Source organism: Poeciliopsis prolifica, unplaced genomic scaffold, assembly GCF_027474105.1.
Source record: "Poeciliopsis prolifica strain line A6 unplaced genomic scaffold, Auburn_PproV2 SCAFFOLD006, whole genome shotgun sequence".
NCBI classification, from domain to species: Eukaryota; Metazoa; Chordata; class Actinopteri; order Cyprinodontiformes; family Poeciliidae; genus Poeciliopsis; species Poeciliopsis prolifica.
Window position 1 is genome coordinate 10,261,211 of NW_026562381.1, and position 25,659 is coordinate 10,286,869.

Consider the following 25,659-nt stretch of genomic DNA (forward strand, 5'->3'; position numbering starts at 1 on the left):
AGCAGTACATAGGCTTTCAATGACTGCATTGCAACATTTATTTGTCGCTCGAAGGCTTTTTGCAGGATCTGCCAAGACCACGCTCATCTGTGTCTATCATTTTCCAGTTGTTTTATTTTTGTAAGCCTGCTAAAATGCTTATTTCAGACGTATTGTTGTAAACTAGCACAAATGATTTCACCTACGTACTGCAGTGTCAAGTATTTACCATGGCAGAAAAGGAAGGGGAGTTGGTGAGACTGAAACAAAATAGTCTCTGTTGCCAGCTCCATACATCTTGAAATGTAGGAGGAAAACAGGTCTCTTTGATTATCCACCTTCATACCTGAATGTGTCTTTTCTGTGTTGTACACGCCATATTGTGTTTGTTTGCCTTTATGATGTAAATTTGCTTGGTCTCCTCTAATTCTGTCCCCGGGCTTCGTGGAACGAGTTTAATTTAGCAGCCAGCCCTCCATTTCCAAAACAAATCTAACAGGTCCTGACTATGACCTTTCTCTTACATGTTGATGATTTGCATTTTCCACCCTCTTTGTTTTTTATAGCTCTGATATGGAGTCTCACTGTGTGATCCATATTCAAATGATATTTAAATCAGCGCCACATTTGCATGAAAAATTGAGGATTTGAAGCCGGGTCGCCTGCATACTGATCAGAGGGACAACCTTCATTGGAAGGAGTCTTGATATAGCAAATAAATGGGACAGGGTATTAATAATCTTCATGGAAGGAGTGTTCTATATTGCACACCACCATGACAGAGTGTTTTCCTCCCATGTAATGAACCCCATATATTTCACAAGCTTTTTGCTTTCAACTCAAGAAATGATTACGCTCTTCAAACAGAAGGATTCAGCTACGGTGTTGCATTTTAAGGACTAAATTACCCAATTTTGTACATTCGATCTGAAAGAGGAAAAACACAAACATAGTTTCAAGCAAACCTTTTTTCACCTAAACATCACATTGACTCAATATGATGTTTGTAGATATTAGCACGGAGTTCGGAAAATAAAAATACAGTTCAAACTCTTTGAGAGCAGCTCTTAAGTAGCACTTAAAAGCTTATTTGTGACCTTCGAGCTGTTGAATTATTTCAAAACATACATTTGTTAAAGTAAAATGTAAAAACTTTATGAATTGCACTGTCAGTAAAAATAATTTGTGGTTTAATGTTTGAAAAACCTTTGCAACTTCTCATGCTTCCCTGCTTGTGTCAAAGCTGTCAGTTGTCCTGTCGCTTCATGTAATCCCAGCTTCTCTCCATGACCTTGAGGCTGAAACTCTGCGGGGTTCACGCCATCTGTTGCACGACCTCATGTCACCAAAGAAATTTCTCTGACTGTATGTTGTTGGTGTCATGCTGCAAAATGAATTAGGGAACAGTCATATTCTCTGCTGGTGGTTTTCATAAGAGTGGATTAAAAAAAAAAAAGATCTGCAGACCCCTTTTAAATAGCCAGGTCTTTGTGATGTAAGAAAGTGAAATGAAGATCTGGTTGAAAGATTAACTGAAAGGTTTTTTGTTTTAAAATAATGTACAACTAAAATAATATGGTTGCATGAGCACTTTTCTTCAGGCATGTGTTTTGGGGGCTATTTGTGTAGGACTCTGTCAACAAGGTGCATCTTTGCAAGTTTTTTCTTAAAAATGCTCAAATATATGAGTATAGCACCATACTCATATAAAAGTAGGGCCTGCTGTGAGAAGCCATGCTTAAGAAGATATTTTCTTTATTTATTAGTTTTCTAACGAAAATTGAAAGGTTTTGTGGAAACATTGACTCGGAAATAATTTTCTCCCCCATCAACAAGGTGCCAATTTCTGCCCAGTAGCATAATGCTGCAACCACCATGCTTCACTGTTGCTTACTTTCCATATTTTTTATTTAAGACATGGGTCTGAAAAGTTCGACCTTGGTTTCATCAAACATTTTACCAAATTCTTTTAAGAGACAGATGATTTTTATTTGCTTTTTTGCAAACCTTAGTAAGTTCCCTAGCATTTTATGGAATTGACCTCTGAACTGTGTGACTTGGGACCAAGATGCTGTGTGTACTTTGAATAGCTGCTTACAGATCTACTGTGTATTGAATTGAAGGCTCTCTGAAGCTGCCTTTTAATTAATTTGTAAGTGTGCTTTGTCTCTCTCTATTGAAAAGACCAATTTGTGTTGAAGCTATAACTCTCTGGTAATCTTGAGATGTTTCTGGAATATTTTAAAATGACGTTTTTGCGCATATTTTGCGAACTGTGCCATTAATTTTCACAGAAAACAGAAAAACCATGTCATAATGCTGCCAACTTCTGGAGTATTTTCTCAAACTTATAATCAAATGTATTGATGCTCTTTGAATCTGAGCGCATTTGCAAGCTGTAATTTAACTTTTTATGGTGCTGTTTAAGATATGGCTTCTCCCCGGTAAAAATTTGTACACTTTTCCAAATTGTTCAGTGAAAACGACCCCCTCTTTCATTGATATGAGACTTAGCAAAAATAAATAATTGACCTAAAGAAAGAAAAGAAAGGAAAAGTGTAATTTTACGCCAGTGAAAAAAACATGGGTTTTATAGCTTGACTCTGTAAAGATAATTAAATATATTTTATTTCTGATAATATTCATACTGCTGTCAGAAAATGCAAGGGGATTTGATAGTCAAAGACAATCTAAGTAGTATCTCTGGTTTTCCTCGCCTTTTCCTTGACATGGCATACCAGCTGAGACCTGCTCTTTACCGAAAGGTCTGTTTTTATTCCACCAGCTGAAGCAGCGGTAAGGAGGGACAGAATCGATTGTTGCAGGCCAAATTGAACGTGTGTCGAGTTGCAGGCTGCCTCAAGATAAAGCCTCTGACGCTGTCTGCTGTGTTTATCATCAGGTGGCCTTTTCTGTGTGTGCTATGCTGGGATTTTGATGTGTTAAGTCATAATAGGGAAGCCACCATTCTTTGGAGGGGCTGCCAATAAAATAGCAGACAGAGGGGATTATGTTTCATGTCAGCCCATTATTGTTTCCAGCTTCCCCCATATACCTTTTTTCAACCTGGAGAGTCTTCTGCCTCTTTTTTTTCTTTTGATGCGTTTTATTCTTTTTGTGTGTGTCTTGATTCATTTTTCTTTGTATGTTGGATGTTTGTAATGCACTGCTCCTCAACATTCAGATGTCAATTTGTTTTACTTGCTTCCTCCAATGGAAAGATTTATTCTCTCAAATATACTTTTTTTTGTTTTTATCTCGTTATTCAAACTGAAAACAACTGTGGATTATTTGACCCCAGTTCTTACACCATTTTCTTCCTACTCCTTGCTATTTTTCCCCTCTAGTTAATGCTCTACAGTTAACGCAGTAGTCTTAATTATAGAACGCTTCTTCACATATACTTATATTTACTGGAATGCATAAAAAGACAAAAAATACTAGACTGTCCTTGACTGTCCTGTTACCTTTGAATGCATCCCTGTGTCACCTGAATCAATTGAATGTGTAATGATATTAACCTTGTATAACCTACTGGCATCCCACAGAGCTGATTTAACCTTTCAATTTAGATATTTTGGAGCAGGAATGCATCCAAAAGTTGCAGGGCAGTGGCACTGGCAGGCTGGCGTTGCAGACCCCTCGGCTACTGGTTAACTTTTATGTTTTACGATTTCCTCATGTCCTACTTTTCCTTGAGGACTGGAGGACCTGCGGTCAAAAGTAAATGGCATATATGTGACTGCGACTAAAAGAACCCCATAAACGGTTGGACAAGACTTATGTTCCCTTCCATCCATGTTCCCTTATGAAAAGCCTGGAGCCTCTAATAATGTTATGCCGCAGCCAGAGTAGGAATCCTCTGTTCTTGGTGTTCATCATCCTTCTTATATACTTTTAGAACAGAGCCATTTTTAGTTAATCATGAAAAGCACCATTTCCTTATGATGTTGGTAAAATTGTCCTTGCATTAGTGGAGTATCTGTAGATGAAAAATGCAGACAGACACAGTCTTTTTAGGTCATTTGCTCTTCACAGTGGATTCAAAAGGGTGTACCGGTCGCACCTCATTCCATCCTCTGTAAAGGTAATGATATTCTCCTTTTTTTCACACTGAAATTCTTTTAAAGCTCACTATATAGTGGCACCTAGAACTCCATTTATCTACCTTTATCATAGCCTACCATTTTATGTCTATGAAGGGAGGAGAAGTATGTGGACACCAGCTTCAATTGAATGTCTTATGGCTGCTACAACAGGATGAAAGATGAGGATTTTTACATAGAAATTTTCAACATTAGCACTTATAGTCTCATTTCAACTTTGACCTGCTCTTTAAATCAAAGCAGGTAATTTAGAAACATACTAAAAACAGCTCAAAAAAGTCACAGCCATCATCTTAGATTGGTTTTGGATGTGTACCGCAGATTTATTCCTGCTGCCTTGAATGTTAGAATTTCTTTTTTATAAGCAGCTCATATTCATGGACAAGAACTGTACACCGAGCACAGATTTTAGCAAAGTCTGAAGCAGATTGTTATTGCAGTAGATCAGCTAGCTGGGAGCTAAACCCCCAAAAGTAATAGGGAAAATGGGAGTGCACAATGCAGCTGCCTTGGGCTACATAGTAATAGCACAAACACCTGTGTACTGTGTGTTTTCATGCTGCTGTTGGAAGTTTGTCTTAATACTGTTTTTTATTTTTTTAGATAGTCATAAATAACAAATTAAAAAGAAAGTACCAGTACAAGTCTCATCTTGTTGCTATAGTCATGAAAGGTGAGAAAACAGTTCAGTGCTAGAATTGTGTTGTGTTTGATAACACTTTGTGTGTTTTGTGTATGTACCATGTACATACTCAGGCATGTACCATGAAACAATATTAACTTTGTGCTTAGTTGAAGTTTATTTTGCATACGTTTCAGTTTAAAGAAGCATAGATCTGTTATATTCAACACAATAAAATATACTTTCTGCAGGCCAGAAAGTGATAAGTGCTTTATTTATTTATTTATTTATTTTTTGTCTCACATATTAGACTTTTTTTTTATAAGTTCATCACTCAAAATCACCAATATTTGAAATCTTTTATGGTTACTTAAGTTTTTTTTGGGGGGGTTGTGTCATTTTTCAAGGAAAACTTAATCTTTCTAACTTCCCTCCCACAGCACAACACAGGGCAGTTTGAAAAGTCCTAGATTTGTATGTTTGCCAGTTGTTTACATTTTAATTTCTGTTTTTCATCCTAGTTATCAGTGGTGGGCAAACATCCACTAATCTGCTAATATGCAAATTTTCCAAATAGGTCAAGTCTTGAGCACTTTTGCTGAATTTTAAAAGATTTAGCTCACACAGCGTCCCCTAAAAAACTGTTTCTATATAAATTACAAAGTGTTAATATATTTGGCTGAATGGATAAACCTTCATTTGAATAAAGTTCAACATCTGTGTTCAAAGCTTCACTTGTCAACTGTTTCGAATTCTTCAAGTAGTTAGATGTTTATGTTCATGCTCTTATTTTGAAGGCGGTCATAACTGTGCTACTGTCCTATTTCCTCTATTCTCTCTTTTTTTTTTTTTTTTCCAAATAACTTTAATTCAAACCTTAAACATACAGTTACAGAATAAAACATGGCCATTAGAGGATAGAATATGAACAAAAATATAATATCTAAGGGAATTACAGTAACATCAAAATCAAATGCTTGGTTGGTGTCGTCGGAAGATATAAATTCAGTTAAAGTTGGAATTTTAGCTTTAGCATCTGCTTAATACGTTAGTGTTTGCTGAACTATTGTTTATAATTATTGCTTTAGTGTTAACGCAACTAACTTTTTACTTAGCGATGCCCACCACTGCCAGTTATTGATTTCCATATACAGTTTCAGATTTTAAATTAAAATGTTCGATGCTGCGGTAACTTCATGTGACTGTTTGTCCCTAACATAAGAGTCTGATTATTTCATCAGGCTTCATCTAATGCCAGTCAGTTTTTTTCTAAATGTGTCTCAGTCTGTCCGCATATACATCACAGTCCTGGCTTGCTTTCAATGTTGTATTCAGATGCTCTGTTAGGGGAGGGATATCAAAACAAGAAAATCAGCCAGCTAATTCATCTCCGAGCTCAAAAGTCTCATTACGCCTCTGATGAGTTTAAGAGATGCTTGGAGTGGAAGTGGGCTGTGTTTATGGCTTGGCAATCATGCGCACCGCGTCTCATCTTATGTGGAAAACAAAAGATATGTCAGTGCTGCAGCCAAATGAATACTGAGCACATCCCTGCTTACTTCATGATCGTTCACTTATTTAAGCTTAATCTGCTAAACGGATGGGATGTCCTCTTTGTGTGCTGGCAGCTAAATGAAGACATATGTGGCTGGTGGAGAAATTGATCTGACCTTTCCCATCACACGAGGGATATGAATCTTTTCATATCTACTGTATTAGTGTGATATAGGGCCACGTGATTTTTTTAAATTTGGGCAGTCGCATGTGGGTCAATGCATGACAACTTGCAATGATAGAACAAGTGTGACAATAGTAAAGAGTAGAGAACAGCACTGCACAGAAGTAACTGTGTTTTATGTGTGAAAAATAATTGTATGTTATGTGAATTGTTTTCTTAGTGGACTGCTGCTGAGACTTTTTCCGTGTCTAAATATGAAAATAAAGCATTATCTAGTTGAAGAAAACCGACATGTTTAGCAAAACTAAAAACAGACCTCCACAGTCGTATACTAACGTCCAACTAAGTACCTTCTGCTTATTTGTGTGATAATTATTCCTTGCAAAGTTAGTGATGAACTGCAGTTTGCTGGATGTTGTCGACTGAAGCAACACAGTAGTTTTTTTTTTTTTTTTTGTATAAAATCACTTTAGATGTAGTTTATCCTGACAGGTCATAATCATGTCTTTGACTTAAATACCTACAGAGCAGAGTTGGCAGGCTTATTTTACCACACTTTTTCAAACCCGTGTCAGGTGTAATCCTGCAGAGGAACTTAATCTGATAATATGGACAGATTGACATAAAACTCCATACAACTTTATGCTAATGATATCAAACTTAGTTTGTTTAGTAGAAAATGTTTTCTACTTGTTTAACCTCAGCCATTTGCATCCAGTCACTGAGTTTATTACAGTCTCTTATACTGAGCAAGCACTTTGCAGCAGTGGGAAGAAACAGCTCTTTTACCAGGAGGAAAACTCCTGCAGAGCAAGCTTTGAACGTGATGGATTGGATGACAGAGCAAACGCACAAATGCACAGAAACACTAATCAAGAAAAAGAGAATTAGCAGCAGCAGTAGCTGTTTTAATGGCTTTATCTAGGAGAGAAACACAAATAAAGGGATAACCTCTGAAACAGTAGCAAAAAATATACATTATGAACAAGATACAGAAATATGAGTTCATTAATGCACCAACATGTCTGACCCAAAAGTTTAGAGACTATGTCCTCTTGAATACATTCTAAGTTCAAGTGAAAAACTGTCCTTCAGACATCTTTGAATTTTGATTAAGGACTGTACTCTTAACTGAATAATTCAAAATGTATTCTTGTTGCATCTGCCAAACACGCTGCTCCCACGTTCTCCTCCGCTGGCCAGGTACCGTATTTTTCACCTCAGTTATTATCTTTTCTGCCTCTGTTATTGGGTAACAACTCTCATCAACACTAAAAGATAAAACCAGAATGCCAAATGGATATGACCTACTGTTTGACAGATGCCACTTCAGTATGAATGTTCATCTTGAAACCAATCAAAAAGAGCCTGGCTGTCTTTTCTCCCCCAGGGACTGTGTGATTTCCATTAAAAAGTCATCAATAATCGGAGACGGTGGTGGCAGCAAACGGGCTGAGCAACAGTGTGAGAATTTAAAACATTGCTGCCTCATACTGGTCGAAACTACTTGTATGGTAGCTCATTCCTCACTGCTCAAGCCCTCCACAAGTGCTTTAATTTCATTCTCATGTATTTAATTAGTTCTTACATAATTTACATATTTTAACATATAACCTTTCCTAGACATTTGTAGCAAGGCATAATAAATTGTATGAGTGAAATGCAGCAGTTTTATTAATGCCCAAAGGAAAATTATATTCACCTTGTTATCTGCTTGGTATGTTTTTATGAGGTACAGTTCAAAACCGTGTATTTATATAATAAATAAAGTATATCAACTTATTTGCAAATTTGACAAATTTGGTCATAAAACAAATTTAATTCCTTATTTTACGTAGAACACCTAGCATTTTTCTGTTATCAGTGTCTGAGCTAAATGATTAACCAATTTTATATATATAACTCCAATTACTTCTGTACACATGGCAACATTTGATTCAGGTTAAAACTTGTCAAATGGCAAACCTGTTGTGGCCATGTCAGTACGAAAATAATCGTGATGCAATTAGTCTTGTGGAAAACACGGTGACAATGTGTCACAGGTTTCCTCAGGTGAAGAAACTATTACATTTTCCTCAAAGAAACAGCCGTGTTCCAGAAGTACAATTAAATTCTCAGGAGTATAACACTGACTACTCAATAAGCTTAAACTTTCAGAAAATTGATATCTTCAGCTGCATTCATCTATTCCCTCTACACAACCTGTGCACGCTTGGTGCACGTATAACAACTGCTATGGTGATATGAGATGCTGCTGTGAGAACACTTTGACTTTTTTTTATTATAAGCTACCTTACTACCTTACTCTACAAATGTGCGTGGATGGCAAACATGAAATGTGGACAGAATATTTTCTGCACTTGCACAGGTATCTAAAAAAAGGTCATGCTTAGATATACTAAAGTTTTGCTGTAAGAAACTGATGAAGATATTATACCTCTGTTATCTTAGCTCAAAGTAAACTGAATTGAATTTAGTACATGTTTGAAAATGATGTTTGTTTTGATATACTTTCTGTGTTGAACTTAGCTTGATATCTGGAAACGATATTACAGAAAATATTCATAAAAATCTTTATTTTTATAAGAATTTTTTTATCTCTGATCATAATTTTTATCTCAGTACTTCATTTGGCTTTGTGGAATTGCCATATTTATTTCAGACATTGGATGGTGTCAGACTTTATTCTCTTCTTCCTTTAAAGGGATTGTTTTGGCTCTCAAGCGACAAACCTGTTTGTCTTGACAGCAATAAACATCTTGAAGCAGTTTGTTCTCTCTTTTTTTGCACTGGAAAGGCAGCGCTTTCACCCAGATGCCTTCATTACAAATGCTGAATAGAACCCACAAACTGCTTTTTAGCAGAAGCGTGTTGTATTAGGTAGTGTTGATTTTAATTGAACCTCATGTGGTCATTCATGGAAGAAAAATCCCCCACGCTGCTTCATCTGGAAAAGGGAAAGAGGGAGACGAACACAGTCTGTGAGTCATCAGCCACCCTCTCACTCTCCTTATGAATCATACAGAACCACATGTGCAGACGGTGAGCATCAGAGCCCCGTTTCTGAAGTATGCTCTGCAGCCTATTTGAGAATTTCAACAGGAATATTTATACGTCTTTAGTCAGCAAACCTATCAGCAGCAGAATACATTACACTATTTGTCTGTGAGTCATGAATGACATGCAAGCTTTTAATTAAAGTTGACCTGAAACATGAACAGTGATGTGTTACTCCATGGCATTTTTTTTTCTTTTTCAGAAAGGTCTCAGAGCAGAATTTTTATTTCTTTTTTTAACAGCTGGATACATTTCAATATGGTTTCCTTAAATATACAGATATGTAGAATCACTTACAGAGGGAGCTCTTGCACTGCAAATGGGAGAAGAGAGAGCCAGATGACAGGAAGAGAAGAAAGACTGTTGAGTGAAAAGGACCTGAAAGCCAAAAGATGAAGGACAAGGAAAGAAATCTAAAGCAGTGGGTTTGTTAAAAAAGCTAATTTCAAAAACAAAAAGAGACATTTGAAGACATTTAAGGACTCACTTTACTTCTCCTGCTCTGAATCAGGTGGCCTTCGTTTCATGGTTGATTGAAGATTAGACTTTTATCTTTTCAGAATGAAAATATACCAAAAAAATCCAAGTCACATATTCAAAGAAAAGTTTTTAAAGTTTCATATAATGGGTGTAGACACCATTATGTATGTTTCTATATCAGTGAGTGCATTTTGCTTTATTTCCAATGTCTCACAATTCTTAAAATCTATTAATTCATGTTAGTAATCATAAATCATGAATGTTTTTTTTCCAGCTATGCACCAAATTTTCTAAATAATACAATCATTATGCTGCTGTTAGATTGTGCAAGAAACAATGGTGCTCTAATTTGATAGTCTTCATAATTACATAGCATGTAGTTAAATCTAACACCTATTGGAACTTTTTGTAAATATTTACAAAATGTCTTGGTATTGGTATTGCAGTATCATACGTCCTCATTCTAAAATTCATATATAAAATATAAATTACATATAACATTTCTATAACTTAAAGCTACAGAACCTCAGCATCTTCTTTATGAGACAGTTATATAACAACAAAGTGTCTCAGAGGCTTAATCGGAACTGCCGCAGTACAGACTGCTACAGGATATTCTTTTTACCAACAGTGATTAGCATCCACAACAGCTCTGTAAGGGAAATTATTTGAGTTTCAAAGCGTTTAGTTTCCTTTATTTTTAAATTCAATGCAGTAAGTTAATTTTCTCAAATCAAAGGTTGGATTTTTCTACAACGTTCTGTGTGAAATTATACTTCATTACTGGATACATTTATTTTATTTCCAATATGAGAGCACTGTATAAAAGTGCATTATGTTTTTCCCTTAATCATATTCTTATCACGTAAATATATTGGTATTGCATATTCCATAATTACAAAAATTCAGCATATTTTTTTTCTTTTCATGCAAACATTTCCTCTTAGAAAGTATGAAGCACATTTCATTTTCTCATGTGGTTTTTACTTATACCAACCTTTTTTTTGCAGTTCTATACATCATCCGTTACTTAAGGTACCTTGGGATCAATAAAACCTAAAACTCGTATGCATACCCAACATGGAAATCTCATGTGTTTCAGATTAAATTGAGCATGTCCTACAATGAGAAAAAAATTCTTTGTGTGATACTTTGGATATCTCATTGTGGGCGTTCATCTTTGTGTGAGCACCCATGGGCTTACACCCGGGTAATTGCTGCCGCGTGCTTGTACCGCATATTAATTGAAGTTCTGTCATACTTAAAATGTTAAATGTGTTAGATCCGCGCTGGATTTGTATAATGGTAAATCATAAGGCAATTTTCAGAGACGCCTTCAGCTCAAGCACACTGAGACCTAATCAAAGAATGTAGCTGTGTAAAAGCGTGTCTGTTAGGCTTCTTTTTTTTTTTTTTTTTTTTTTTATTACCAGGTACTTTGCAGATGTCAGACTAGTCGATAAGCCAAGTGAGGTTTTGGACTTGTTGGATATAGAAATGTCAAGTGAAACATAAAGATTGAGGTGAAATTGTCTCAAATGTATGCGATAAGGTACAACTTTGAAGCTGTGAATGAAGTAAGAGGCTGGAGTTAACCACTGAAGTCTATTATGACTGCCACGCCCCTCACACAGAAACCGTTGAGGTCGGCTACACTCAAACAAGTTTCATCTGCTGCTGTGATCTCCTGAGTGAAGAAGTCGTTGAAGAATTGTATGTTATTATCCAGTTATCATTGTCTATTATTTTAATCTTTAAAATGTCTAACAACTTTTATTAACAAAGGAGTGTGGTTTCAACAATAAGACAGGCCAGAATTGTTATTTAGAATATGTTTAATTTAAGTTTGTCAAACTTATTAAGACTGTGCAATGAGTTTTCTTTTAAAAGAATTAAGCTACTGTTGATTTGCTTTGAAAATAATCACCAGAGTTATTGAATTGTTTCAACAAGCTGCCTGGCATACATGAATGAAGGTGGAAGATGATTACTGACAGAAGCAACACAAATGCACTCAGTCATATTTACCACTTTTTCAAATTTCAAACACAAGATTTTATTGGGAATTTGATGTCCAGTTTTTGCACGGTCTTAGTCTGGAATCAATATGCTGCCCAGAAACTGAGATCTTAGCATGTCATGACAATCATGAGATCATACAGCATCAGTCTTCAGTCAGAGGCCTCTTCAGATTCATTGCAAGACTGACTGCTACCAGAGTCCATACCCCTCAAAATATACTTTGATAACATGAGTTAAAGTAGCATGTATTCATTTTTTAATTTAATTATAAGTCCTTATAAAACACTCTGATTAAGTTTAAGACATGACAAAATGTAAAAACAATCTAAAGGTTTGTGAGTTTGCCTGCAAAAATGTCTTTATCATGCCTGATATTTTATGAGTCCTCACTCCAAACTCGAGCTGTGTTTTGTTTATCACATGACGCTTGATGTAAACATATCACAGCAACACCAGCTGAAGTGTTAAAGAGAAATGACGATGCCCAGGAGTACAACAGGTTTTTGGATGGATGGCTGTCGGTAGAGAGGAAGTAAACCACCGCACCTATGTGAGTCCCTCGCTCCTTTTTTTTTATTGCAGAGGGCAGAGACTCGCATTGGGCACCAGCACATCATCCTGACTGATTTCCTCAGCACTTTCTGGGGAATTGTCATCACCCCAGGTCAATGTCTAAACTTTCCCATGCATCAAAATATATTGTAATTGACTCCATTTGTAATTCCTCCAGAGATCTGGCACTGGGCTGTAGCTTTGATGGCTGCCAAAAGCAATAAAGTCTCACAGACATGACCCCCATTGTAAACAAGTCCTCCCTCTAGAGGGTGAGGTACAGGAACCTTTCTTTTTTCCTCATTTCTTGCTTTTTCTCTTGGTCTTCCCTGTACATCCATTCACATGGTGTAATATCAAAATGATGTCAGGTTTTATTCTCATCAAGTTTAACTTTACAGGGTTCAAATCTAGTCCCTTGCAAAAGTATTAATTTGTATATAACTTTTTCACATCGAGTCAAAATGTACCCACAAACTTTGATTTATTTGAATTTTACTGGGTAGGCCAACACAAAGTAGTTAGAAATTAAGGAAGTGTGCCACTATGCACCACCTCATTTACATATATCTTAATAAGTATGTTGTACACAATCTTGGAAAAATACTTAATAGTAAGAGATATCATTTTAAATGTGTTTTATAATTTATGTCCTGACATTAGATCATATGATTTACATGAAACGCCACTTCGGCGCCGCTGTTGGATAGATGGGGAATTATCGCTAATTTAATCAGACTCGCAGATCCGTCATAATGTTAATATTTGTGGTGCATTAAAGATTCCATCTTGGTGATAAATGAGAGAAGAAAATAGAGCAAACTAAAAGATTTACTGTTACTTTCACGCAAGTATTAAAACATTCACACTGACTGCAGCTGCGCTTATGCAAATTGTTTATTTGCTATCATGATGCAATAACTATCTCTTAAATATCTGTGTAATAATAAATAATTCAACGCAACATAAATATTTAGAATTTGATGAATAACTGAAACTATTTACTTATTTATAACAGAGCAGGAAGACGCCAGTCGTCTGATATCTGAACACTGAACCGTAATGTTTATAGATTACACTGGCACTCCCCCCATTTCTTTGTTTATGCTGTCCATTAAATTTTCTAATTTCCCACTTTCTCCTGCCTGCTGTTTGTAACATCACATGATCCAAGATAATCAGAAAGAACAATGTGACTGCTGTGCCGCAGCAACAGTATCACTCTGGCTGCTGCAACTTGAGAGGCTTAGAGAGAAGAGGAGCACAGATTTTTGTTTTTCTTCATGTTTTCCACCTCTCCTGCGAAGTAATCCGTTTTCCATTTCATCTCTAATTCATTTTTAGATACCACCAAGAAAAGAAAAGAAAAATAACAGAACTAAAACTGGTATTCCTGTGAGATAAAATTTGTCTTAACAATTTAACGTCATTTGATGCGCCGACGCTAAAAAGTCTCTCAGGTTGCTTCCTCGCTTACTTTGTGTTGCATATGCGAAGAGTGCCGTGAGAGGGAGACGTCACACTGGGTCGAGATTGCTTCTAACCCTGGGGTTCCGCCGGGCCACAGATCTGCAGCGTTTCATCTGCGACAAACTTTTCATACAGCCGCTGCTCCGTTTCTTCCTCCACCATGAGGTTGACATCGCATTCAGGAAAAAAAAAATACATATGTGTAGCAGTCTTTTTATTTTCAGGACATCTCTGAAACCTGCTGTTGTACATCTGGTGGAATCACAAACACTGTCTTGAGTGGGTGCTACCTCCTCCGGTGCCCACTGTGTGGTTAGAGTGCAACACAGCTGTCTTTAATAGAGTTCATGTGCAACAACTCCACCAAGATCCACGATGTTGTGAAAGTGCTGAAGTGAATTGCTTGTGCAGTTTCTCACTTTTAGCTTCATGATTTTTCCCACAAATCAAATAAATTAGAAGATTACTCAGTAGACGTGCATCAATTTATTCACTTTAGGCAGAGCTAGTGTCAGATAGTTACAGTATAACTTTAATGCTGCTCTTATTATGAAGACGTAAATCTAAAAGGCAGTGGTGTCAACAAATTTTTAAAACTGGGAAAAATTAAGTTGAAATAAAATATTTTTGTGAAATTCAGATTTTCTTTACCTCTTGCAAATTGACAAATTGTGCCATATTTATTTCAAATAACTGCAAAAAAAGATTTCTGTAAATCATTGTGGAGTTGAAACATAATAGTGTCCAACATGTTTGCAACATGAAAGGAAGGCGTATATTTTTTAACCTTTCTTGAGTGAACTTCCTGCTGTTTTGCAAGTAAAAACACTTTTTTTTTAGTAAACTCTGAGCAATAAGATCATGATATGGATTATTATTTCATTGAAAATGCTTGTAATACAGAAAGATAAGTTGATGGTTAGTTGATCTGAGGGTCTTTTGGAGTAAATGTCTGCTGATGTTTGAGGTTCAAATTCCTATACAATTAGAATAAAAGCTTAAGTTACACCCTAAACATGCCCCAACTTGAATTGTTAACCAGGAACACACAAAATCATTCCAAGGGCCCAAAATAGCCCCCGGACCGCACTCTGGATACCCCTTGAAGTAGTAGCTTTTAGAAATGTTGGTGTATTTTTATGCAAATAATGACTCAAACATACCTCATGTGTTCACTTCTCCAAGGTTCCAGATGCACTTATGAAAGACCTTCAGTTGTAAATGTGGCATTTGACTTTGTCTACATGTTTGAAAAAGAAAAAAAAGTCTTAATTTTTCTTTGTAACCTAAAGCAGCACTGAAAGAGACTGGGATTATTTGTCTATAAATAAAAAGAAAATTGCCCCTTTCATAAATTACCAAACTGCAAGTTGACATGTTCACATTATTATGGTTGATTTGGTATTGTGAGCTGCACAGTGTGTTTCTCTGACACTTTATTTGAGCGTTACACAGCAAACATAATGTGCTCTGTCTTTATCTCGTTTTTCCCTTTTTTCCTCCCCCCTGTAGGAAGGAGAAAAGTGCCAACAGCTAGTGTTACAGACCTCATATCAATAAATATGTTAAGTTAGAATCTTGTCTTTCAAATTGCCTTTTGTCTTCCCTGCTCTCCTTCGTGTCCCCCATACATCATGCAGCCTCGCGGTTATTTCCGTAAAGTGTGCCTGTTAAAAGACCCGTCCTGCTCTTCCTCACAGCCATTACCAGAATGTCCAACCCCTCCCGTCCCCCGTTTCTCCTCTGATCCACCTCGTATGCATTCTCAAGACTCCAGTGTTGCCATGTATTTTTTTTTTTCTCCTCGGATATTGGAGTAGGATTTTTTATTTTTATTTTTTTATCTTTTTTTTGTAGATTTACTAATTATATCCTAAAGGAATTGGTGCTAGATTTTGTAAACAAGTGATTATCTCAACAATGAACCGATACTATGTGCTGTGTGTAGTTCTAAGAAAACATTAACTAGCCTATAAGCATATACATTGTTGTGTATAAGAAACAGATTTGTTCAGGGTAAGCAGTTTGCGTTCTATATTTGTGTCAGTGTGTCTCAGCGGTGGGCAGCTCCCATGTAAACAATAGTCTGTTCAGAAGTCCCATGGCTGTGCTCTGATCCTGTTAACAGCTCCCCTGAAACCCTAGCGTACTTTGCTGCAGCCACTATTTTTTGGCTACAGCCGTTACTATAATCAGTATTTCAGCCAAAACATTACTCAGTACTATCAGTCAGGCCTCAAGCTACTATAATACTACTATCAGAAGGCACAGTGCCTGACAAAGACCTCCCAGCAGCTCAGTGTGAATGTAATTGTCTCTTTTCTTGCATCATCAGCCCACCTCTCTTGCTCGTTTGCTTCCCCCTTTTCACCATTAGTGAAGCTAAGATCACAGTGGCAAAGCATAGGGATCTCAGAGGCACCATCAGTGGAGAAACAGGCTATGTGATACTGTGTTTTGCTCGGTGTCATTCCCAGGAGTGGAGTCTATGGGAATTGGGAAGGAGGAGCTGGGAATCTCCCAGTCTGTCTATCCAGGCAGCTAGCTGTAAAGTCCAGTAATGACAGAGAGCTCAGGCTTCACTCATGCTGAATTACAGCTGAACTGTATGTGGATCTGGTAGAAATGTGTGTGTGTGGATGACTTTTAGTTGACTGGTTGGAGGTGGTTTGAGATCCAGTTGTCAGCTAAATTGCTGTCGTTTTTTTTTCTAATCATCTGAAAACAAACTGAGATCATATCTGAGCTTTAAAACCTGGTTGAGAGGAAATGGTCTGATGGCCTCTTTACCCTTATCTCAATACCACTGCATTTATATCTAAATGTATTTGATCATTTTACAACCAGTTCATCTGAAAATGATTCACTATAATAAACAAAAGAATTGCCATATGTCTAAACCATGTGCTATTTTTGTTATTTATAAATTACTTCATTAATCTAACACAAACAATTCATTTGGGGTTATATCTTGATAAAAGGGAGCATTTTTAAAATGTCACAATTTCTAATATTCTTTGACACAATAATGCTCATCCAAATTATATTCCTGGAAATTCTTTTCCTGAAATTTAAATTTTGTTCTGGAATACAAACAGAAAAACTGCATTTTGCATTTCATGTGAACCATTTTGTAAAACTTTTGAACTTTTGCCCTTTTTTAGGTCCTGACCCTGAGCTTCAGAAAAATGTTGGTCTTTTTAAGAAAAAATACAAACCCATGTATTCTGGGAAACCCTGACCATGCTCTTCAGCCAGTTTTGTTTGATGGAAGTCAGAGTTTTATCAGTGTTTTTATCATTCATGTATACGCTCATCATCAGCCCAAGCTTCTTGTTCACTACTCATCTTACATATGAATCCACTTAGGAGTTTATTTTTCTTTCATGGCTATAAAAATCTACCAAAAGGTTTTCGATCCACTACTCTGTGAGCCAAATTTAGCCGGAATCGCAATTCATTGACAAAGCCTCTAAAGTTATTTATATTGCATCTGCGTGCATCAATAAAACTAAAAGTGCAACCTAAACTTGGGACTGCATCCATGCTCCTGTCCCGTCTGATCCCATTAGACATTGCTTGCTGTTTGAAGTTTCTACTTGAAAGGCCTAATCTGAATACTGTGGATTTCACAGCTACTCTGCAAACAGTGATTACAGACTGATTAATGAGCCACAGCAGACACAACTACACACTGTACACACGTGCACACACGCACGCACGCAGGCTTTCTAGGCCACACACAAATTGAGTTTACTGTAGTCAGTTTGTCGCAACATACAGTCTGCCTCCGTCGCAGCTGGTTTTTCTTTCAACATGTTGCCATTTGTGTTGATTTTGTTACGGAAAGGAAGGATTTTTTTTTTTATTATTATTATAATTATGATTTCCAGTAAATCCAAATGTTGATAATGATCTATTGGTATCTTTTCTATTTTTTTTTACAGTGTCTGCTGAAATTTTAAAGGGCAGTCTGACCACAATGGAGAAGCAGATTGAGCGTCTGGAGAACGATATCGAAAACTTCCCCAAAACGGACGACCCCCAAGATAAGTTTGTGGAAAAGATGTCCATATCCTTTTTAATCCGATGATTCTCGCACCTCTGCATGCTTGTTTTCCTCCACACCGAATAACTTCACATGCCGCGTCGTTGGTGTTGCTCGTAAACGTGCATGTTTGTGTTCTGCCCGGCAGTGGCGAGCAGTTTAAGTCACTTGGTGTGATAGGTGACACCCAGGGGAGTGTGGTGGGAATGTATCCGACTGCTTTGCTCCGAAATGTTGATCAGATCTCCCTCTTCATTCCTCCCTGTGTCCCAAGAGTGAAGTCGTGCCCATGGCTATTTTTACTGCACTCTGCCACTGCTGCCTGTCTCCTGAGGGCCTCTAATAGGGGCTTCTAGCCCCTCACACCATCTTATCGCGTATCCCTGATTTCATCTCTTGACCGGCCACACAAGCCTCTCCACAGAACCATCTTTCCTCATGGCACCGCTCCTGTTTCGATAACAGAGTGCTTCACTCTAACCTGAGCATCTCTGCTCCCCCCCAAAATTAAATTAGCCTTGTCCCTGGCTTTTTTTCCCAGCAACCTCTCTGAGAAAAAAGGTCCTCAACCTGCAAGTTTGATCAATGGTGAAAATCAAATCTCATGTCAACACCCCGAGGTTAGATTCCCTTACATTAGGAAGAGTAAAAACATTAAAACACTCTCCAGGATCCTTTTTGTGGCTTCTAACGCAATAAAAAATGATAAAAAAAAAAAAAACTCAACTCTTGAGTAGTTGTAAAAGTGTATGGGTGTACTAACACATAACCTGATACTTTCTGCCTTTAATCTGGCATTTATTTAGATACTGAGTGCTAAAAGAGTGATAGTCTAAGATCACAAATAATCTGCTTTAAATCCCCAAAAAGCGTTTAACGTGATGAAATTAAAATGAATGAGCAAACCCCAGGCTTTCACATGGCTTCAGGAGCTAGCAGGCAGGAAAGCTGCTCTGCCCCCTGATGCCAGTATTGATTCCCTGAATCCTTGGAGAACTGGAGGGCTAGAGCGAGAGGAAATGGGGAAGTGTAGATTTACTGCAGTATGGCTCTCTTTCACTGTCTGGAGCTCCTCCCTAGAGGTTAGCAGTGAGAAGCCGACTGGCATGACCTGAAAAAACCTCGCTCCCCTCCTTCTCCCAATCTCACCTGAAGGTTTTGGTGTTAAAAGCTAAGAAAACTTTAAAAGTCTCTGATATTTTTGGTTCTTGTCTTTTCCTTACACTTTCTTTTCTTAAACAAAGACTATCACAGATTCTAGTTTAATAATTAAAAAATAATTTATAGCCCTTAATTATAATTAGTTGGACACAATGCATCCGCAAACTTAAATCTGCTTAATTTTTGGCCATTCTTCTTTGGAAAAAGAACTGATTGAACTGTTAGATATGATGAAGATCTTTTGTAAATAGCAGTTGTTAAGACTTCAGTTCAGATTTCGGTCTTTACTTTGACTAGGCCACGGTAACACATAAATATACATTATCTAAACCATTCAATTTCTGTTCTGACCCAGTCTCAAGACTTTTGCAACCTGCTTTTTTTCAGAATTGCCTTCAATTTAACTCAATTCCCTCAAATTTCTGCAGAAGATAAAGATGTCCACAGCATGATTCTACCATTACTGTGCTTACATATGGGTGGTGTTTTCAGAATATGCTAGATAAACCAATGTTTACTGTTGTTTTGGTGCAATCTGAGCACCTTTTTCTACATTTACTGTGACTCTTACAAAGCTTGAGAAAAGCTTTGAACAGGATATTTTACAGCGCATTTTAGACATTTATCTTTTTCCTTTCTTCTTTTAATTGCTGTTAATATCCCAAATGAAAAAGCTGAGGGGAGTGTAAATACTTTTTAAAGAATTGGCATGAGGAAGGAACAACATACTTTTTCAGAACTACTTCATTTTTTTTATATCAGTTACTATCTGAATAAGCAAAACAAATGTGATTTTTGAACAATTTAGAATATAATTGAAAAACCCATTTATTTATCATTTATACTTTATCACCAAGTGAAACACATTATAGAGATTAATTACACACAGATGGATAATTGAAAGCCATTTTGATGATAATGATGATTTTTCAATTTATGAAAACATGACATTTAAAATTAAAATATTCAGACCAAAAATGTTTTTTTTTTTTTTACAAAATGTGGGCTTAATTTTAAAAAAGTAGTTATTTTCAGATGAGACTCATTGGGACATTTATTCTAAAGTATTGAAAATGAAGGTAGATACTATACCATAAATGACATTTTCATATTTTAGTCAATAGAAGAACTAAGTTTTATAAGTTGATGAGATGTAACCATGCTCTTCTAAATGAAATGTAGCTTAATATGTAGCTTTTTTAGATGCTGCTTGTGCTTCTGCTGTGGAAAAATAAAATGTTTCATTTCTGTCTCTCTGCGACTGTTGGCATAATTCCAAATCTCATTACGCTCCAGTGTCTCTTAGACATAATTTCAGCTAATTAAAGTGGGCTACATCTGCCATCTTTAGCAGTTTTGTGTCCATTTCAGTGGAGAGAAAAAAAACATGATTGCAGGTTAATTTCAAAACAAGTTTAACTGACAGAAATGCCTCTCATCATTTCCTCTCGGCTTGGTGATAACTCTCTGAAGCCAGACAGGTACTTCTATCAAGCACTGGCTTTATATATCTTTATTGGTGGTTCAGCCAACTGAGAATATAGCTGAACAGAGATGAAACAAATTTACATTTTCATCTCCAGAATGTTAACCTATGAATTTTTCTCTGCTTTAACATGACTGTAAGCCACCCCTGCCATGTCTCTTCTCTCATGGTATTTCACATAGATAACATCATTTCCTGGTTTTGCTGCATCTACTATTGGAAGAAATGCAACAAAATTATTATGTTCTAGATTCAGTTGATGATTTTAGCAGTTATAATATAATGGCATTTGCTTGTATTTTAATGAATGCATACAAGAGAAAAGCACAGACACAATATTGATAGAGTTTTTACATTTACTGGTGATAGAGATCACTATTTGGTCCTTTCTTCCCTTAGATAAACACAAGCAATACGTATATTTGCTTTAACCTACTTGTTTTAGCTGAGTCCAATTTTTCTTTTATAACTGTAACATAAGGAGGTAAAATGACACTGTAAAATAATTTTACTGTTTCTAAGCAGAGACATAATCATCACTAAGTTTATGTTTTTGTGAGTATTTATGAGAGAATGCAGAACCTTACCATATTGCTGAGATTTCAAAAAAGCTGCCTCCATTTTCTAAATCAGACATGTTCCATGACAGACCGAGGTTTGAAAGTGCAAAATAATCTCTATGATCTGCTTAGCCTTCCTGATATCTACTGAAAGTCTTGCACTCGCATAGCCTGGATAAACCACAAACATGTTGTAGAAAATACTACTGGTTTAGATATCGTCTTACATTCCTGTGGATCCTTTGGCTTCACTTTTACAATAGACGTATGCAGTATTTTGCCAATTGGAGTTTCTTAAATGTGTTTTGACATTCTGGTAAATTTTTCTACCTTTTCAGAATCTGCAGCAGGTTTGGTAGTTTTTATAATTTGAAACAAATCAGTTGATTGAAACTAAAGTACATAAACCAGGATGAAACTCCTGCTTTTATGTAGAAGGTTTTATTGATTGACTGTTGGAACAATGATTCTCAGGACAGGACTTCTTTCTGTTTAAGATTTTTTTTTTTTTTTTTTTTTAGCGTCATCAATACGCGTGAAGTAGAATAATTAAAGTGAAGATGCTTCCTTTAACTTTTTCCAGGGATGGTAAAAAAAGGTATGTTGGCTCCTTGAAGCATGACAGATGGAGGAACAACACCAGCTAAAAGTCATGCATTTGATGCTTGAGTAGCCCTGAAAAAGTTATGTGAAGCTCTGTTGTCTTGCCTGATGTGTGCTGTGATGAATGAGACAGTCAGTGTTTGTGTTCATTAGAAGTAGATATGCAATGAAATAGGGGCCACTTTTTTTAGTGTGAATGATAATTTTTTAGAGATAAACCATAGTTTAAAAGCAATGTTTCCTATTTAAATTTTTTTTGCTTACTCTCCTTTCTTCTATTTTTTATGTGTTTAAGCCAAAGAAATTAGATTATTGTCGAGTAAAAAGTCAATAAGGAAGTTGTCAAATTACTTGGTTACCTTTTAGTTAAAGTTGTTGCCTGAAATGATAGCAAAGAAAAATAATGGAAGAAAGAGAAAGAGAGAGAAAGACTTACCAGAAGCACTCCATTTGGCTTTATTGATACATTTTTCTCTTTTCATTACTGTAATGTATGCAAATTACTGAATGGGGTGTTTGTTCAGCAGTTTAGTGATCTCTATCTGTCAGAAGTAATGGGGGCCCAGAAAGGCTCTACATTTGAGGCGCAAGACCCTAGAGAGCCTTATTTCACTGCAGAGGCTATTGCTTTCACATGCACCATCACACACACAAACACACACGCATAGATGTAGAAATGTGTGTTTGCTGCTGGTTGTTACAGAGCAGAGTAGAGTGGGACTCTGCATAGTAGAATATTGATGTAGTGAGGCGGCTCGATGGGGCGCTATGAGAAACCAAGCAGAAGCTTGATGAATGCTTGGACATGTCTAATACATCTCACTGTGTCGCGTTTAATGACTTAACCCAATGTATTGATATTCAGCTTAACCTTTTATTTCCCTGAATACCACACTCAGAGTATTTCGTTGTCTCCACACTGAGTGACAAGGAGGAAGGTGGCATTAAGCATTATTACTTTGGTTAGACTTTGTGCTTCTGGAAATGAGCAACACTGCAGTTGGGTTTCTCCAAGGGTTTTGTCAAGCAGTTTGTTGTAATTGCACATGTTGCGAAAGAGCTATAATCCTTGTTTCTCTGTCCAATCATTTATCAATTTGTCTCCTGATTAGTTGCTATCAGATCAGAGAGGTAACCTGTTGTTCATGCTCAGGTTTTCCTTCAGTAAAGAACTATTCTTTATCCAAGAGTTTACACAATTAGTTTGGATTTCTAGACTCATGCTTGCTTATCCTGAAGCTCTAATTCTGAATGGTAAGCAAAATAGTTTAAAGAATCCAACTTATTGCTTTACTTACTTCGTTTCCATACCAGGAGAGCGCTGTTTGAGCAACAGTACAAATCTTCATGTGTAACTGATGCCTACTAGTGCAACTGAAGCCTGTAGTCCTTGGATTTGGGCCCGCTATCCTCAAAGAGTCCTTTTCTGAAACCAGCTTAGTCCACCCACACGGGGTCAGAGCAGATGCACTTTTTACAAGCCCGGAGGCAAGCCTGTAATACTTTTGCTATGGTTTAAAAATTGACAGAGAAATTTGCACAGGTTCCATGTTTCTCTTGCAGTCTTCACCCTGATTTAGCTCAGTCTTCAAAGTGAGAGCTTCACTATCATATGTTCACCGATGGCTCTTATCTAAGACATGATGTTGGCTTCGAGGTTGGTTTGTGTAGAACTGCTGTAAGAGAAGCTTATTGTCAAATTAAAGGCTGACACTTCTATTTAGCAGCTGGCTGATTGTAAGTAGAAAAACACCTACGTTTGTTTTGCAGGTAAACATGACCGTTAAGTTACATTGCTGTGAAAACCACTTTCACTAGTATTCATTTTTCTTCTTTCTTCTTGTGTCGGACTTGCTTGTTTTATATTACAGAAGGATTCCATTTCCTGTGTGAAAGCGAAAATATAATCACCACCCTTGGTAGATCATAATTTTACTGTGATCAACAAAATCTTAAGATTTGAATTCACAGAAGTGACATTAAGTTGGCAAAAAGATCTCGAAAAGCAACACTATTCTAAAGAAATCCAATAATAGATTAAGAAATTAATTCAAATCTAGCAATCTAGGAAGGGCTATGAAGCCATTTGTACGGCTTTGGAACGCTAGTGAGAATGAATGTCCATGAATGGAGAAAACCAGGTAATCGTGGTGACTGTCCTACCAAAATTACTGAAACAGCTCGTTGATGGCTCGTTCAGGAGATTATTGAATTTAATGTATCGCAGGACACACTTACATCAACTAAGGCCAGTGCTCCTACTTCAATAAAGATAAACACAGTAACATCCATGGGAGACTGGTACCATATTGTGACCTTCAACTTCACTTCAACACACTTGGGTCAAGCAGCAGGAACCAAAAACAGCAATTTCACTGCTGAATAGCTAAAATAAAAACACCAAAAAAGACGTATTCAAATTGCCCAGTAAAAGCCTGGATTAAAATCGTATTGAGATGCTGTTGCACTTGTTGAAAAAGACTGTTCATCCAGTGCATCTGATTTAAAGCAAGTCTGAAAAGAAGAAAGGGGAAACGGCAATGTTAAAGACTCACTGGAATGTATTGTTTGATGACAGTTGCGTGACACAACCAGTTATTAGGTTTAGGGAGCAATTGTTTTTTTTTTTTGTTTTTTTTTTTTTTTTTTTATTCAGGCACTACATTTTGTATTTTCCCAGATTTTCTTTGACAGATTTAGATTTTTTTTTTTTTTTTTTTTACGAGTGAAGCAAAAAGGCAGAAACAGAAGAAATCTGTAAGGGGAAAGTGCTTTTTCATTTCAGTTCATGCATTTGAACAAGCACTATTGTTCCCGATTTGTTTGGTTTATTTTGTCTGTTCAGTATCTAAAAAAGTGGGTCAACTAATGCTAGAGGGACTTTTTGTAAGGTATAATAATAATTTATATATAAATAAAAGAAATGCTCAACCTTCCTAAATCCTTTGCAGTGTGTTAGCACTCCCTCCTAATCACCACCTTCTCTTAACCCCCCTTTATTCACCCTGTGTGTTTTCCGCCGCTAATGAAATGCACTGTAAACTGCTTGGCCAATTAAGCAGAGCACAGCCGAACCACATCGGCTTTTAATTACAACGAGAAAAAATTTGTGTAAATGACTTTAAATAAATAAAGGTGCCTGGAAATAGTCCTATCTCATTCCAGAGTTCTGCAAATACGTCTGTCACCTCAATGATTCAAATCGAGTAAAGACAAAGGATGAAGCAACGAAATATTGCACTTTTTGAAATAACTAGTGATGCTTCATAATGAATAATGCAATGTTGAAAGAGAAACAAAGAAAATTAACACTTCTTAATATGTGTTGTCTGGAAGAACACTTTTAAAATCAAGTTTGGGATCTGATGACTCTTTCTCGTTTCGCTCAGAGTAAGAACTATTTTCTAACATGTACTTTCATAAACGTGTCATCTTATGTGATCAAACTGATTTCCATTACTGTAATAGCAGAAACATTCATGTGTGACAGAACAGTTTTCATAAAAGAAACACTGACGCTGTGTTTTTAGGTGTGCTTGGTTGCACTAGCTCTTATATATTCTGCGTTCTGCACCGAGAATACGTCGGTTATTATATTAACTGAGTCGCTGCTGCCACAGAGAAATTATCTAATCAGCAACATGGCGCTTTACAAGCTTAGCATGGCTTAAGGGCCTAATGTAACAAACTCTAAGATGCCAACACAGGCTATAATTTCATCACTTTGCAGAAGTGCGCATTTTTTTTTACAAGTAAATTCAATAAAACTCCTATAAGGACGTTGTTATTCATTATTTACTTGATGTTTTATTACAAATAGGAAATTCCAAGGGGA

General features: G+C 36.6%; 1 protein-coding gene across 6 annotated transcripts in view; it reads left to right on the forward strand.

Moving 5' to 3' along the window:
* Positions 1 to 25,659, forward strand: part of LOC129360700 (protein diaphanous homolog 2-like) — a 431,171-nt gene that overhangs the window by 288,402 nt on the left and 117,110 nt on the right. For all 6 annotated transcript variants that reach the window (XM_055031060.1, XM_055031065.1, XM_055031064.1 and 3 more), the window contains one exon: positions 17,914 to 18,037. In XM_055031060.1, coding sequence (XP_054887035.1) covers positions 17,914 to 18,037 — 124 coding nt within the window. The remainder of the gene's footprint in view (positions 1 to 17,913; positions 18,038 to 25,659) is intronic.